General features: G+C 30.2%; 1 protein-coding gene across 1 annotated transcript in view; it reads right to left on the minus strand.

Moving 5' to 3' along the window:
* LOC148272974 (uncharacterized) overlaps nucleotides 1-13,629 on the minus strand; it is a gene marked incomplete at its 3' end in the record, with an annotated part of 152,908 nt that overhangs the window by 115,850 nt on the left and 23,429 nt on the right. The window contains exon 3 of the mRNA XM_088239320.1: nucleotides 10,335-10,423. Coding sequence (XP_088095446.1) covers nucleotides 10,335-10,423 — 89 coding nt within the window. The remainder of the gene's footprint in view (nucleotides 1-10,334; nucleotides 10,424-13,629) is intronic.

A 13,629-nucleotide genomic window follows, 5' to 3' on the forward strand; every position in this document is an offset into this window, starting at 1 on the left:
GGCCGCATGTCGGAGAGACCATTAAACGTCCCTGGCAACCGCACCCGTCACACATCGAGTGCTCTATTTCATGTGCCAACAGGTCGTACGAACTATACCCAGAACTCTCCACTTATACGTTGAGCTCGTGAGTGAAAATTAACATTAAAAATGTGCGTTTAAAACATACATTTTTCTCTTATACTTAGTAGTTTCTATAACAAAATCTTAGCTTATATATAATGCTTTATATTTTATATATTTTTGCCACTTGTCCAATAATATTTACACACATGTCCACCTCAATCCATTAAAACACCCACTCACCCACTCTCTCACACATTTACACTCACACAAACACGTATTGTACGAGTATTTTATGTATTTATGTGGATACCTGTAATTGGTTTTATATTTTGTATATTTTTTACTTGTATTACCGTTGATATCCCCAATAAACGGAATAAATTATAAAAAAATAAATGATGTTAATATTTTAACGCAAGCATTAACACGAGTAGTTCTTTTAGCAAGCAGCAAGTAGGATTTGCAACAAATAGTCTCTAGAATGTATGCCTGAAGAGCGAATTGGTGTTGAACGAAAGTATTTATTATTAACAGTCTAGCTGATTCGTCCCAGCTCCTAAATAAAATTCAAATTAACTGTCCATCACGTGCCCTACGAAATCACCCAATCTTTAGAATACCTAGTGTCAATACGAACTATTGCCAGAATTCGTTTTTCACAGATCGTGTTCCACTTTCAACAGCTTTTTTAACCATATAGATATCTATCATACAGGATTACAATTATTTAAAAATAGTGTATTGAAAACTTTTGAATAAAACTCCCGTTGGTCCTTTTTCTCTTATATCACTCAAATTACAAACATTAATATTATTTTTACATATCAAATTTCTCTTTTGAAATTTGTATTACTACTAAAATCGCTTTAATGAAATTTTATTGACTTCTCTTGGTTTAAAATCTTCTCCTTATATTGCTTTTTCAAATTTTAAAGATTACTTGCTATACTTGTTATTCCTTCTTTATTGTTTCTTTTTTCTCTGCTGCATTGGCATATTTTTATACTTTTAAACTACTTTTAATTACTTATATTATATTTGCAAATAAAATCAATATATTGCTGCTCGCACTATAATGTGTCATTAATTTTGAAGATGTTTTTAAATTGACTTAAATTTATTGTTTTATATTTCACTTAAAGATTCTTCTCATCGTTTCTTTGAATCCCTTAAAATAAATATGTGTATATTTATTGTTTTTCCTTTTTTTAAAAAAAACATTATTACAATTTTATTTTATTTTTTCATCTGAGCATGTTTTTCATTCTTTATTTCAATTCTTAACTTTTAATTACTCTTACAAATTTTCTTCATTTTTAATATTATTTCCATTTGTAAATACTCACTACAAACTACAAACTTTAAAATAATTTTTTTTCACTTAAATTTTAATTTTTAAACAACTTTCATTTTTGTTTTTCTTTTTCCTTCTCTTTTTTATACTTTCATAATTAACCTTACATATAATTGCTTTATAATATTGAAACTTCACTGGTCCATGAGAATTAAGTCTAATTGCGTAAAATATTAAACTTTGTAACTGTACTGTATGTTTCCTCAATAAAAGAAAATAAAAAACAAATAAAAATAAGTCAAAAGTGATGGTATTTGAATGGGGAAATGAGGTTACTGACTGCATAATAAATGTAAACAACGAATGTCTTGAACAAAGTAGAAGAATTTGTGTATCTGAGAAGCATGTATTCAAGAGACGGAAGCCTAGAAAAACATGTTGAAAGAAGAGGAAATGCGGGCAACAAAATGAACGGCGCCCTAAAACCACAGTAATTGCAAATAAAAATATGTCAATCGAAGCTAAACTGGCAGTGCACAACGGAATTTTAGTTCCAACTCCTATAAATGGAAGTGAAACATGGATTTGGTAAAGGAAATATGAAAGCCAAGTAAACGCGGTTGAAATGCGATCTCTTAGACGACTGTGTGGATAATCAATGTATGACAGGGTTACGAATGATGAAATCAGGCGAGAGTTTTAATCTGAGTCAGGCATAATTGATAAAATTAAAAAAAAGAGTCTCTGAGAGGGTTTAGTCATGTAGAACGAATAGACGACAAAAGAATGGTAAAACAAGTATATATGGCAAAAATAAACGGTAACGTGAGACGAGGACGACTAAAGAAGACGTGGCTAATCAGATAAATCAAAATCTTAAGTCTGGTGTATGAATTTGGAAGAAGCTAGTAATGTATGCAAGGATAGACGTGTGTGGCGGTCAACTCTCTTTGCCTACTTCTACGGAGAAATGGCGTGATGGTAGTAGTAATAAAATTAAAATACGGGGTGTCAATTGAATAAATGCGGAATAAATATTTTGGTGACTTGTATATCTAAGGCGTAAGAGTGAGGTGAGGTTACCCTTCAAAATAATGATGACAAATGATAGTTATGGATTTTTGTCACGAGATCATACACATAAAGAGTTTTTGCTACTCTTAATATAATTGAAATTTGATCACGAGGAAAAATGACAATATTCAACCTTATTCTTGTATATAAATTTTGCCAAACTCAAAGTAAAAGTAGTAATGAAAGCAAAAGAGTTAAATTCAAAAAACATCTCAGTTTATAAAATTGAAAATGATTTAAGCTACTCAATTTTTGCAACAAAAAAAAACCAATGGTTTTTTGGTATGAGGGAAACCGAAAGCAAGTTCTAAGGTCTTTAAAACGGACCTTAAGTAGGTAGAGGTGCTTCTTAGTGCTTTCATGTTTATTTTTAATAGTAAATCGATTCGTGGCTCTTATTTTGAGACGCAAATAACCAACTTTTGTTTATAAGCGTAAGATATAATAAAGCTTCCTTTGCCAGTTTAATATTCTCATCTTTTTTTTTCATTCGAAAGACATCAATCTTATGAAAATTTTATTGCAACGGCTTAATTAATTGACATTGTCTATATTTTGTTGTATCATGTTCGAACATCTGTTATAATTAAATAAGTTCTAAAATTATAAAATGCTCCACGTAATAATTCATTTCAATACATAAGTTTATTGTACATTATTTTAGATATAAGTCCTAACGCCAAGGGACTAAAAGTCTTGTGTTGAAATGGGATTAGCAAGTGTAAGTCATTTTTTTATTTGAACACACGCAACCCATTACGATTATGATTTGACTCTTTATATACATATATGAAAATCCAGAATGTGTAACCTAGAAAGTTGACATAATCTCTGGTTGAAATGTCAACAAAGTATTATTTGCCGGATTTCTATACTCTTTTTTTTCTATGGTCAAAACGTTCCTTACAAGGTGCGGAGGCTTTAAAGCGGAAACCGGAAATACTACACGTAGATATAAGGAGTGACGTCATTATTTACGATTTTAAAATGAATACTATTTTTAACATTTTTTATTTATTTTTGCGTGCGTGCGAAATTTTAAAATATTCACGAGTAAACGAAAACATTTTTAAAATTTAATTCCGGGTTGGGCTGGAATTTCTCATTCAAAAGCCATAACGACTTGTAAAAAAAATCAAACTGCATATTTTTTACGTTTTCGGATATACTACATTGAAAAGTAATTTTACATTAGCAAAAACCCGAGTTTAAATATAAATAATAATATTTTTAGTAAATAATATTTTTTTATTTGTGACGGAGAATCGAATTTGTCAAAATAAAAAGAAGTATTTGATTTATAAAAAGCATAAAATATGAGTGATAGTAAAAATCATAAATTTTGAATTAACAGTGACCGGTTTCATCGATTTCGCGACATTTTCAAGACTTAAGTAACACTCCTGTTTTATTTCTATAATAAATTACAATGAACTTCTTCCAATAATTTTCACTAAAAAACTCGAATGTTTTGACTATTAGATTAAAATCTCAACGTAAATTTTTAAATCTACGTAATAATTCGTTTTTGTTATAGTGAGAAAGTTTAGTGGTATGGGAAATTGGATTTAAAAAAAAGTTTTCTTACACTGGGTAAGAATTAAAGCATTCTCGAAAACGTACGAAAAAAATAATAAAAATTATTTACGATGAATTACTTCACAAGTTATTCATAGCACTCTTATCATGGGTTGATTATTAATCAATAAATTTTCATGCAAATATTGTCATTTTCGTACACAGATATTAGTTTTTCTTTATAGACAGTCGAAGATAACTCTGTTAACTTCCACATGATAATCGGAGCCGAGATGGTTTTCTTTAGTCATGCCGTGTTTATTATTACCCTCATTGTTGACGTTTCGTGCAACATTGCATCGTCCACCAGCAGCCCGGATGCTGTTTAAAACGTCGACGTCGACAAGAACTGATAAAAATATATGACGTGGCCCAAATAAGAGTCATAAATATTAATAAAATAAATCATAAATATTGTTCTTCCTTAATAGATCTTGTATTAAAGAGGAACAAATGGTCTGCGTTGCCTAGCTCTTAAGTAATTGTGCGGTGCTAATAATTTTAAATTAATTAATTACTAAGCGCTTAAAATGTTGAGAATGTTATATATTTTTTTTATTTTTTTTTTATTTTTTTTATTTTTATTTTGTCTTTAAATAGTACAAACATAATAAATGAATGTCCTAATATTAACATACATCTAATTATTATTAAAATATATACTAATTATTAATATTTTTCAAACGATATACGTACACTTAAAAAGAAAACTTCTATAAAGCTAACACGAATAAGATTACTTTTTAAAATTTATCTGCTTAACACATGTTTTTTTAATTGACATTTAAATGAAATAATATTTTTTTGCTCTCTTATTTCCAATGGTATTTCCTTATAATATAACTGTACAGCTCGGTGCATCAATGAGTTCTGTGTACTTGTTTTCCTACGAAATGGTAGTCTTAATTCATGTTTATTTCTTGTTTTGCCATGTGTTCTTTTCCCACCTTTTTAATAATAAATGCTTAATCCATACTTCGGTCCAATAACTCCCAAAAATGAACTGTTTTAGCAAACTAGCTGTAAATATTTATGTTTTCTGCCCCTGTTAAAACACTTATTTGATCTTTTTATCTCCAAAATATGTTAGCAATAGTATAAAAACTGTAAACGTTTTAAACAATTTACCAGTCTTGAAGATGCCTACTTAGGCAAAAGCGCTCGTTGGTCAAAATAATTAAAAAGTTAATCTAAACCAAGAAGTTTTATTGATAACTTTATTTATAATTTTATCAAAATCATTAACTATGGGGTTATATTAAGAAATATCATAAAAAAAAACATCAATTTTATATAAATAATTGGCTTTGCATTCTGCTTATTTGGATAGCAGTATTTTCGGTTAATAGTGCTGTCCTTCATCCAAGTATTCCATTATTGAAGATTGCTTTTTCAAAATACGATATTTGTCCTATACGTCGCTTTGTTTTATAAAAATATGGACAGCATTGAGACGCATCGATGATTTAAAAAAAACTCACCAAAACACGCTAAAAACCTGCTTAAAAAATATCAAAGTTTTTCACGATAAAATATCTTGGTTTAAAAAAACTTTATTTCATTGAGTATATTTTATATTATTTACATATTCGGCAAAGCCGGCTTAATTATACTTTAAAAAAAACTTACGTAATTTTTAACAAAAAATTAAGGAACAAAAACTCAACCTCAAAATTAAAAAAACTTTCATATTTTTTTACAAAAGATTAAGGAACAAAAACCCAACCTCAAAATTATATAACACCTTCAGTAGAAGTTTAAAACAATTAAAAAAAAAATGTAAACATCAAATGAAATACTTAAATATTCTAAAGGATTAATATAACAAGACTATAAATGAGAACTGCTTTATATAATAATTATACAAAAGGCTTAATTATCATTCACAATCTTTGAAAAAGTTCAAAAGGTTTGTTCTAAAGGAGCAATACCCTAAAGTAAATATATCCTACTCGTGGGAACAACTACTACTGCTGAATTCATGGAGTCTGTTTAATACGGCATTACAAGTATACACTGTCTGTGAATTGTTGCAACAAAACGGTGGCACCTGTCTAGTAATTATTTCAGGCACCCTGAAGTTGATGAGAGATAACAGTTCTCGGCCATCCCATATTGAATATACTAATTTGAATGAATTTAATAGTTCTTTATTTTTCTTAAATCTTTAAGTTTAAACAAATTTAATGTTTTAAATGAAAAATCATAATTAAAAAAATAATGACCTCATTATTCCTAAATTTAATAATTTATATTGAGTGCCAATGAAACATAAAATAAAGATTCAGGTTTAGTAGTATGGTTTGATTTTTGAAATCAAAGATTGTTTACATGATTTGGGGCCAATCACAAAGTAACCATCTCCTTAAAAATTATTTTTCATTTGAATGTCGAGGTTTTAAAAACATTCCTCAATTACTTTAATGTTCTTCAAATCCAAAAATGTAAATCTCATCACCTTTTCAACCGATTCGATTGCGGAAAACTACCATGAGACCATTATATTGTTTTATGTCTGAACTTCAGTGTAAAATAGTGGATTAAGGTCTCATTTAAAGTAACGAAACGTGCCAAAGTTTCAGAATTAGCATCAAATATGAATAAACACTTCCGAGAAGCTTTGAAACATTTCTGTTCAGGCACCAGAAGCCTTGGGTTGAATTATTTTTATTGAAGAGATATTTAAATACATGTAGGCACAATTTTTCTCTTGTAGATTCAGAAATTTTTTACAGCTAAGTTCATAACATTATCGACGTTTTCTGGCACAACAGCAGTTGATGGCCTGACACTGTCAAGATAAGGATTGAGGATGTCTGAGAAAATGAAACATTATTTTTAACGAAGCAGAATCGCATTTTATTTTACCATCTTTCAATACGCAAATTAATATTAACTATTTTATTTTATATTCTCAAACATAACACATGATTAATTCTCTAATTGTTGCACCAGCTAGTCATTTGTCTCGTCCCACGCCACCCACGAAAGTAATCTAACAACTGAATAGTGAATTATCACTCCAATCTTAACTTTTAATAAACAATGTTGAATCGCAAAGTGCAGCCTAATAATATTATCAGCATCGTTCCCCTTTCCATACCAAGTGGTGCATAAGGCAATGAATTGCTAAATCAAATGCAGCGTATTTATTTAGGTGATCTGCTTTATTCTTTAGGCCCCAGTCCAGGAACAATAAAATATTGCCGTTTTAACTCTTGTCTGGCTGTGATGTTACACTAGTTGCCATAGGACACAAATGTTGATTTACCTCTCTTATTTTTTTAAATGATGAATTCGTATTTTTTGTAATCTTCAAATGGACATTTTTACATCCGATTCGGAAAGTAAAATTTATATAACTATACTAAATGTTAATAGATAAAATATTTATTCTTGCTCCCCGAAGAATGAATGTCCGCTAATTCAGCAGCACATCTATACATAACAAGGAAGACAGAGACGCTGTTCTGCGGTGAGTGTTGTTGAAAACAGATTCAGTCTTAAGTCAGTTGATGACAGTGATGGGGGACGCATGTGCGTAACATGAGCGGAGAATTTATGATTTTTAATATATTTTTCTATAAAAGGGCTAAATTGCATGTTTATTAGCATAAATTATATAAAAGGGATTATTTAACCGTATGTCTCCAAGTTTTTTTTTTCAAATGTCTGAACTTTGGAATATTCCGTCTTTTACTAGTGGTAACACAATGTGACATCACCGCGCGCAAAGGGATTATTTACCAGTTTTTCAAGAGTTAACAATCTTGAAAATCAATATTTCACATCCGCATTGTTTAAAATAGAACCCAAGACCTTAAAAATAGTAGAAAAAATACGCCGATTACTTCACAACGAGGCGGACTATCTGCACTCAATTATTCAGGATTTTCACCTAAGAGCAGCCATGGAGTGGAAAACACTCGTCCAGAGTCCTGGTTCAATTTCACCCACAGGCCTGTATTTTTCATTTGCCTGGACACATAGAAAATTATGGATTTTTATAACATCATTATGAATTTTAAAAATGTGTTTTCAATTTCTAGGAACATCATTACTGATTTTTATAAATAAGTCAAACACACCAAAATGAAAAAAACAGTGCTTAACAAAATACCAATAAGTTATCTATATTATGTACTTAGTTGGCCTCGTGTTAAAGTGGTTAGTGCATTTGTGTACTATGCAAGAGGTCTCGGGTTCGATTCCTAATATAGTTGATATAAAAAAATAATTTTATAATTGCAGTTTTTCCCAGAATTCGAAATTAATATAAATCTTTTTTTCTAAAATCGATATAATTCCTCATTTTAAACAAATATATAAAAAAATACTAGAACCAAAATTGCAAATAATTATTATAATTTAATCTAACTGTTTGTATTTTTCAAACAAATTTTTTTGTACGCTTTCATATTGTTATTATTAAATTTGGATAATTTATATAGCGCCATTTTTGTGAAAATCACCTCTAAGGCCCTGTACAGTAAATAAATATCCCAGCGTGTCTTGCAGCTACAAAGCGCATGGACGATTGGGATTCTAGTTTCTCTTTCCAATTATAATATATTTCAAATATAACAGATAGAAGCTAGATTACACCACGTCTTGCAGCTACGGAGCGCATGGACGGTAAATAATCTAGCCGCCATTTACATTATGTTTTAATTTTAATTTTGTAATGATTTTTTCTTGTTTGAAAGAAGAGAGAGGGAAAGCTGATCTGGAGTTACTCCGTGTGGATACACCGGCGAAAATATTTTTATGACCGAGTAAACAAAAAACTTTTTTTTTTTAAAAATTACTATTGTAGTATTTTTTTTAGTGGAATGATACAGAGTGGCTTTTAAAGTTACGCTTTTATTCTTAAATTTTTCGCCATCGAATTAATTAATAAACAGAAAACTACAATTGGCCTGTAATTTTAGTTTATTTGTAAATATTGTTTTTTTTTATTTCATGGCTGTGGTTTTTTTTAAACAATATATACATTTTTTTTTTTACTGGTTGTTTCAGATTCATTTTTTTTATTCAAGTGTCAAGCCATTCCTTCCTTTGATTCCGGTGGTCCTTGTTTTGAATCCCAATGTACCTACTCCTCCCTGACGGCGAGTCAAGAAAGCAACGCGTGACAACACAACAAAAAAAACCGTACCGCGAACAACAACGAAAACCGTACCGCGAGCGTGACAGTGATTTCGAATCACCAACATACAAGAAAACGTGCAAAGTGACCAGTGCAAACGATAACGGTGTCTTTCTGGACCAGTGCCAAAGGGAGGAAACCGTAAGTCCTTACTCCTTCCATTAATTCCAGGATTGACACTCAAAACCATAACGTCAATTAGTTTACCGAAAATCACACTTTCCCTGTTTTCTTCGAACACGCGTATCGCGAGAGGGCAGGCCTTGTGTACAGTCCCGAGGTCGAAGGTATCGAACATCCAACACTGGTTATTTTTACACTGAAATATTTCAAAATTCCTGGATTAGCACCTGAAACGTGGGTCTGATCATCTCGCCAATATTAAATAAATTATCATGATACGCTGCGTTCGGTCGATTGATTCAGTGTTTCATGTACTATCAAGTCGGGAAAAGAAATTATGATATTCCATGACTATCATTCATTAAAACCGGCTCGTACCCGCATTTTTACGTAGAACGGAGATCTTTTCAGTCTAAATAAACATACTCATATATCAAGTGACCGAATCGGATCATCCGCTTCAGCAATTGGGCTTTCTGGGGTTTCGTTTTCCTTTCCACCACGGACGGAAATTGCATTTACTCTGATATTTTGTGGCCGCCTGTTGAAAGGCGTATTATACAAGACGTAGGTTGCGTGAGGGTTTACATATTGTAATGGTAAATAATGAAAACAGTTGTAGAATCTCGGGATTACGTAAAAGTGTAGAAAAAAACGCGCAACAAAAGCAAATTTACAAGTGAAGTTTCCGACCATTGTTTCTTCGGACCTCTCTAAGTATTTTTTTAAAAAAACATTGCAAAATACTTTGTTCACCTATGCTTGGTTATTCACTCTATTCTAATTGTAACAACTTCGCCACTTTGGAAACTATCTCGGCAGCATCCTCCATTGACAACCACTTTTTAAGACGTATAACACTGCGCAAAATACATCATACAAATCAAGTTTTCTTGGTTTTGTTTTATTCTACAAGACTCTAGCCAGCAGATGGACGCTACAGTGATAATTTTTTTTTTACGTTTTGTAAGAAAATAAGAAAAAATAAAGACCTACCTGCGTAGGCACTATATACGAGTAAGTTAAGGAGAGGACTTTACAAATAGTTACCTGGTTGGGTCCCGTGAGGTTTAGTCCACAAGAATTGCAGCGCAGACATTCCTCGTGGTAATGATTGTTGTCATAAAGTGGGGATGGTTCTGAAAAATACAACAACAATTAACAACGGTGCTGTGCACGGCTCAGACAAAAAAAGGTTGGCTTAAGGTTTTTCTTAATGTTATTAAATATTTGTATATATGAGTCCTATAGAATCAAAAACAGCAATCTGTCGATTATATGCAAATTGAGTTATATGTGGGGTGATATTGCCCTATTTAAATATTTTTAAATTATTTAGTAACATCCTATTAAAAACATAAATTTTCAACGAAAAATCAGATTTTAAAAACTTTATTCTTATCAAATGCAGCAATCTGCAAACTTGCTTCGTGTTTAATTTTTATTTGTTTTTATAAGTGTAAAAATATAAGTCTTTTAAGTTTTTAAACTGTATTAATAACTAAATAAAAGTAGTGTTAAAATTAGTAATAAATATTTAAAGTAGATTGTTAAAAAGAAAATGTTTTAATTTACACAACCCTATTAAATTCGAACTTGGTAATAATCAAAAAAAAAACAAACTTTGAACATGACAAAAAACAAAAGCAGCAATCTCATATTCAGTTAGAATCATATTCAGAAAAGTTCGAAATTGAGAATCAATAACAGCAATCTGAAAAAATCTATAATTAATCATTGTTTTAATTAAAATTGAATCTATTCAAAGATGAATAGAATATATTTAGAAATCTCTAACTAATGTAATTCAATACACATTCAATAATTTTACTAACTGATTAAAGCGTAAAACTTATTTTTGTTTACCGCAAATTAGTAAAAAGTCAGATTACTGGTTTTGATTTTATACAAATAATGTCTACCGGTTTCGAGGCAAACCCGTCTCTTCGTCAGGACATCAATTAAACCAACATGCAAACACTCTACACCTTCAGCATTGTTGTTGCACAAAAACATAAAATAAACACCAGGTGCATTTTAATAACCAGCCCTTACATGGACTGAAAAGGGTATCAAAACATTTAATGTTGTGGAAGAAAAAGTTGAAAACAGAGGGAGGGGATGAAGGAAAGGGCTTGAGTTTTATAGGTATAAGTTGATGATTAAAACCGAAAATGTTGGTTAAGTTTGTATGTTGGCTTTATTGGTTTCCTGACGAAGAGACAAGTAAGTCTCGAAACCGGTAGACATTGAAAAGTCGGTAAGTGGTTGCTTGTTATTGATAACATTTAGTTTTAAAAAATGAGTTTTTCTCCCGGCATTTCTGGTAGGAACTGCATTTTAATTATATAATATATAAAATTATTATATAAAAATTATGATTCACAACCCCTGCTTGCACTTGTATAGTATAACATAGAAATTTGTTTAGTCTCCTACCAGTCAGACGATGTCAGTTACGACAAAACCCGGTCACTGTTCAAATAAAAGTGAAAGTATTATAATTTAGTTCAATGTTTGATCACAAAGTTATTGCTTTAAATATTAATGACATAATGTTTTTCGTTAATTTATTATAATAAAAAAATCTACAGGTTTAATACAAATTACCTACAATGTATGGATGTTTAAAATTTTAGAGAAGGAAATACGAAAGTCTAGGCATTTAAAGAACTTATGCGAATTATTGCGAATTTTGATAATTCAAATAAAAGACCACACACAAAATTCGAATGTCACATGTTGCGAAATAACAATTATGAGTTATCATCAAAAGTAAACACGAAAAGGAGGTTATTTAGAATTACAATAAATACAGCACTTTTAAATAAACACAATTTATATTAATGGTGCAACCGCAACATCCTGATGATCCTATAAACCAATCGACTTATCAAATACACGGAATGTTACGGCGGGAAACCGTAATCAGTCATTATTTACTTTCTCCGGAGAACATTTCAGAAGTTTTCTTACTCTATTTGTGGGATGTCGAATCTAAAGATTGATCGGACAAACATTGAATTAATATATTGTAAAAATAAAATAAATAAATTTAATATTGGTTGTGATTTATCTAAGAGAGAATAAACAATCAATAGAGGAAAAAAGGAGAAAACAAATAAACAGAATACATTATTGATTAATTTGTTGTAAAATAATAAAGGGCAACTATCGGTACCATTATTAAATAAGAACGCCTTTCTCGAAAATCGTCATGAAAGTTTTATTATAAAAAGTATAGGAGATAACCTTAAGTATAGTAGTCCGTTTTTTTCCAAATGAAAAAAACAAGAGGGCAAATTACAAAAAAAAAATGTCAATGATGCATTCTCTTTATTTGTATTCTTCTTTATTCCCTTGATTGAACGCGAACAGAAGGAAGTGTCGAAAATGATCACTTGACTTGAAATCCTATTTTGAAGGCTTGTAATCAGACAAAATAATATCTGTAACGTAAAAACAAACGCATTACCTCTAAAACAGAAAATTTTCTTTCGAATGATGCATAAATTTTATGATTTTGTTTTACTGTCGGTGCTCATTTATAAATTTGAAAAAAAAATTGACAAAACTGATGTTGGTACCTAATACATTATTGCAACAATAACTTTTGTGTTCTTCACAAATTCGAACCATGGAAATTTATGGAGAAATATTTTTTCTGGTAATATAGCTTGTCTTAAACAACAAAAAAAAATATGCATTTTGTGCGACCTAAAATTTAAAAAAGATTTATTATTTTTAAAAAATCCACCGTTTAGAACTCCACTATTTATACCGAATTGATTTCCGAGTTAAGCATTATGAAAATATTATTTAACACAGTCGTTTTATGACATTTCTAGCTATCTTTCATTGTCAAGATCCCGCATTTGTAAGTAGTCATTTGACACGCAAAAGAGGTGAATCCAAAACCGATGGTAATTTCGTAAAAAAAGTTGGGATTAAAAGAGTCATTAAAATTTTCTCGCTTTCTTTAGGTACATTAAAACATTATGAAAAACAAATTTCACTGTGCTTTGTTATTTTATTAAATAAAAGATACTTCATTAAAAAAACGAGTTTCAAATGATGATAAAATAAAAAAGTTATCATTTATTTGTCGATAAATCTTTTCTGAGAAAACCCGTTATAAATTCAATATTTTCCCTGTGCTTAAAAATACGTGATAATCAACATTTTAGTTTAACAAACACATATTTAGTGGAAATATTGTTTACTTATCCATACATTTTCCCCCAAAGAATCAAAATGTGGATGATCAATAAATAACATTTCATTGTACTAAAACATATCGACGCCACATAATTATTTATTTAGTTAATTTGATTAACGTATATGA

This window comes from Micrasema longulum, unplaced genomic scaffold (genome assembly GCF_059751315.1).
Source record: "Micrasema longulum isolate JH-2025_06_02 unplaced genomic scaffold, ASM5975131v1 h1tg002133l, whole genome shotgun sequence".
NCBI lineage: Eukaryota > Metazoa > Arthropoda > Insecta > Trichoptera > Brachycentridae > Micrasema > Micrasema longulum.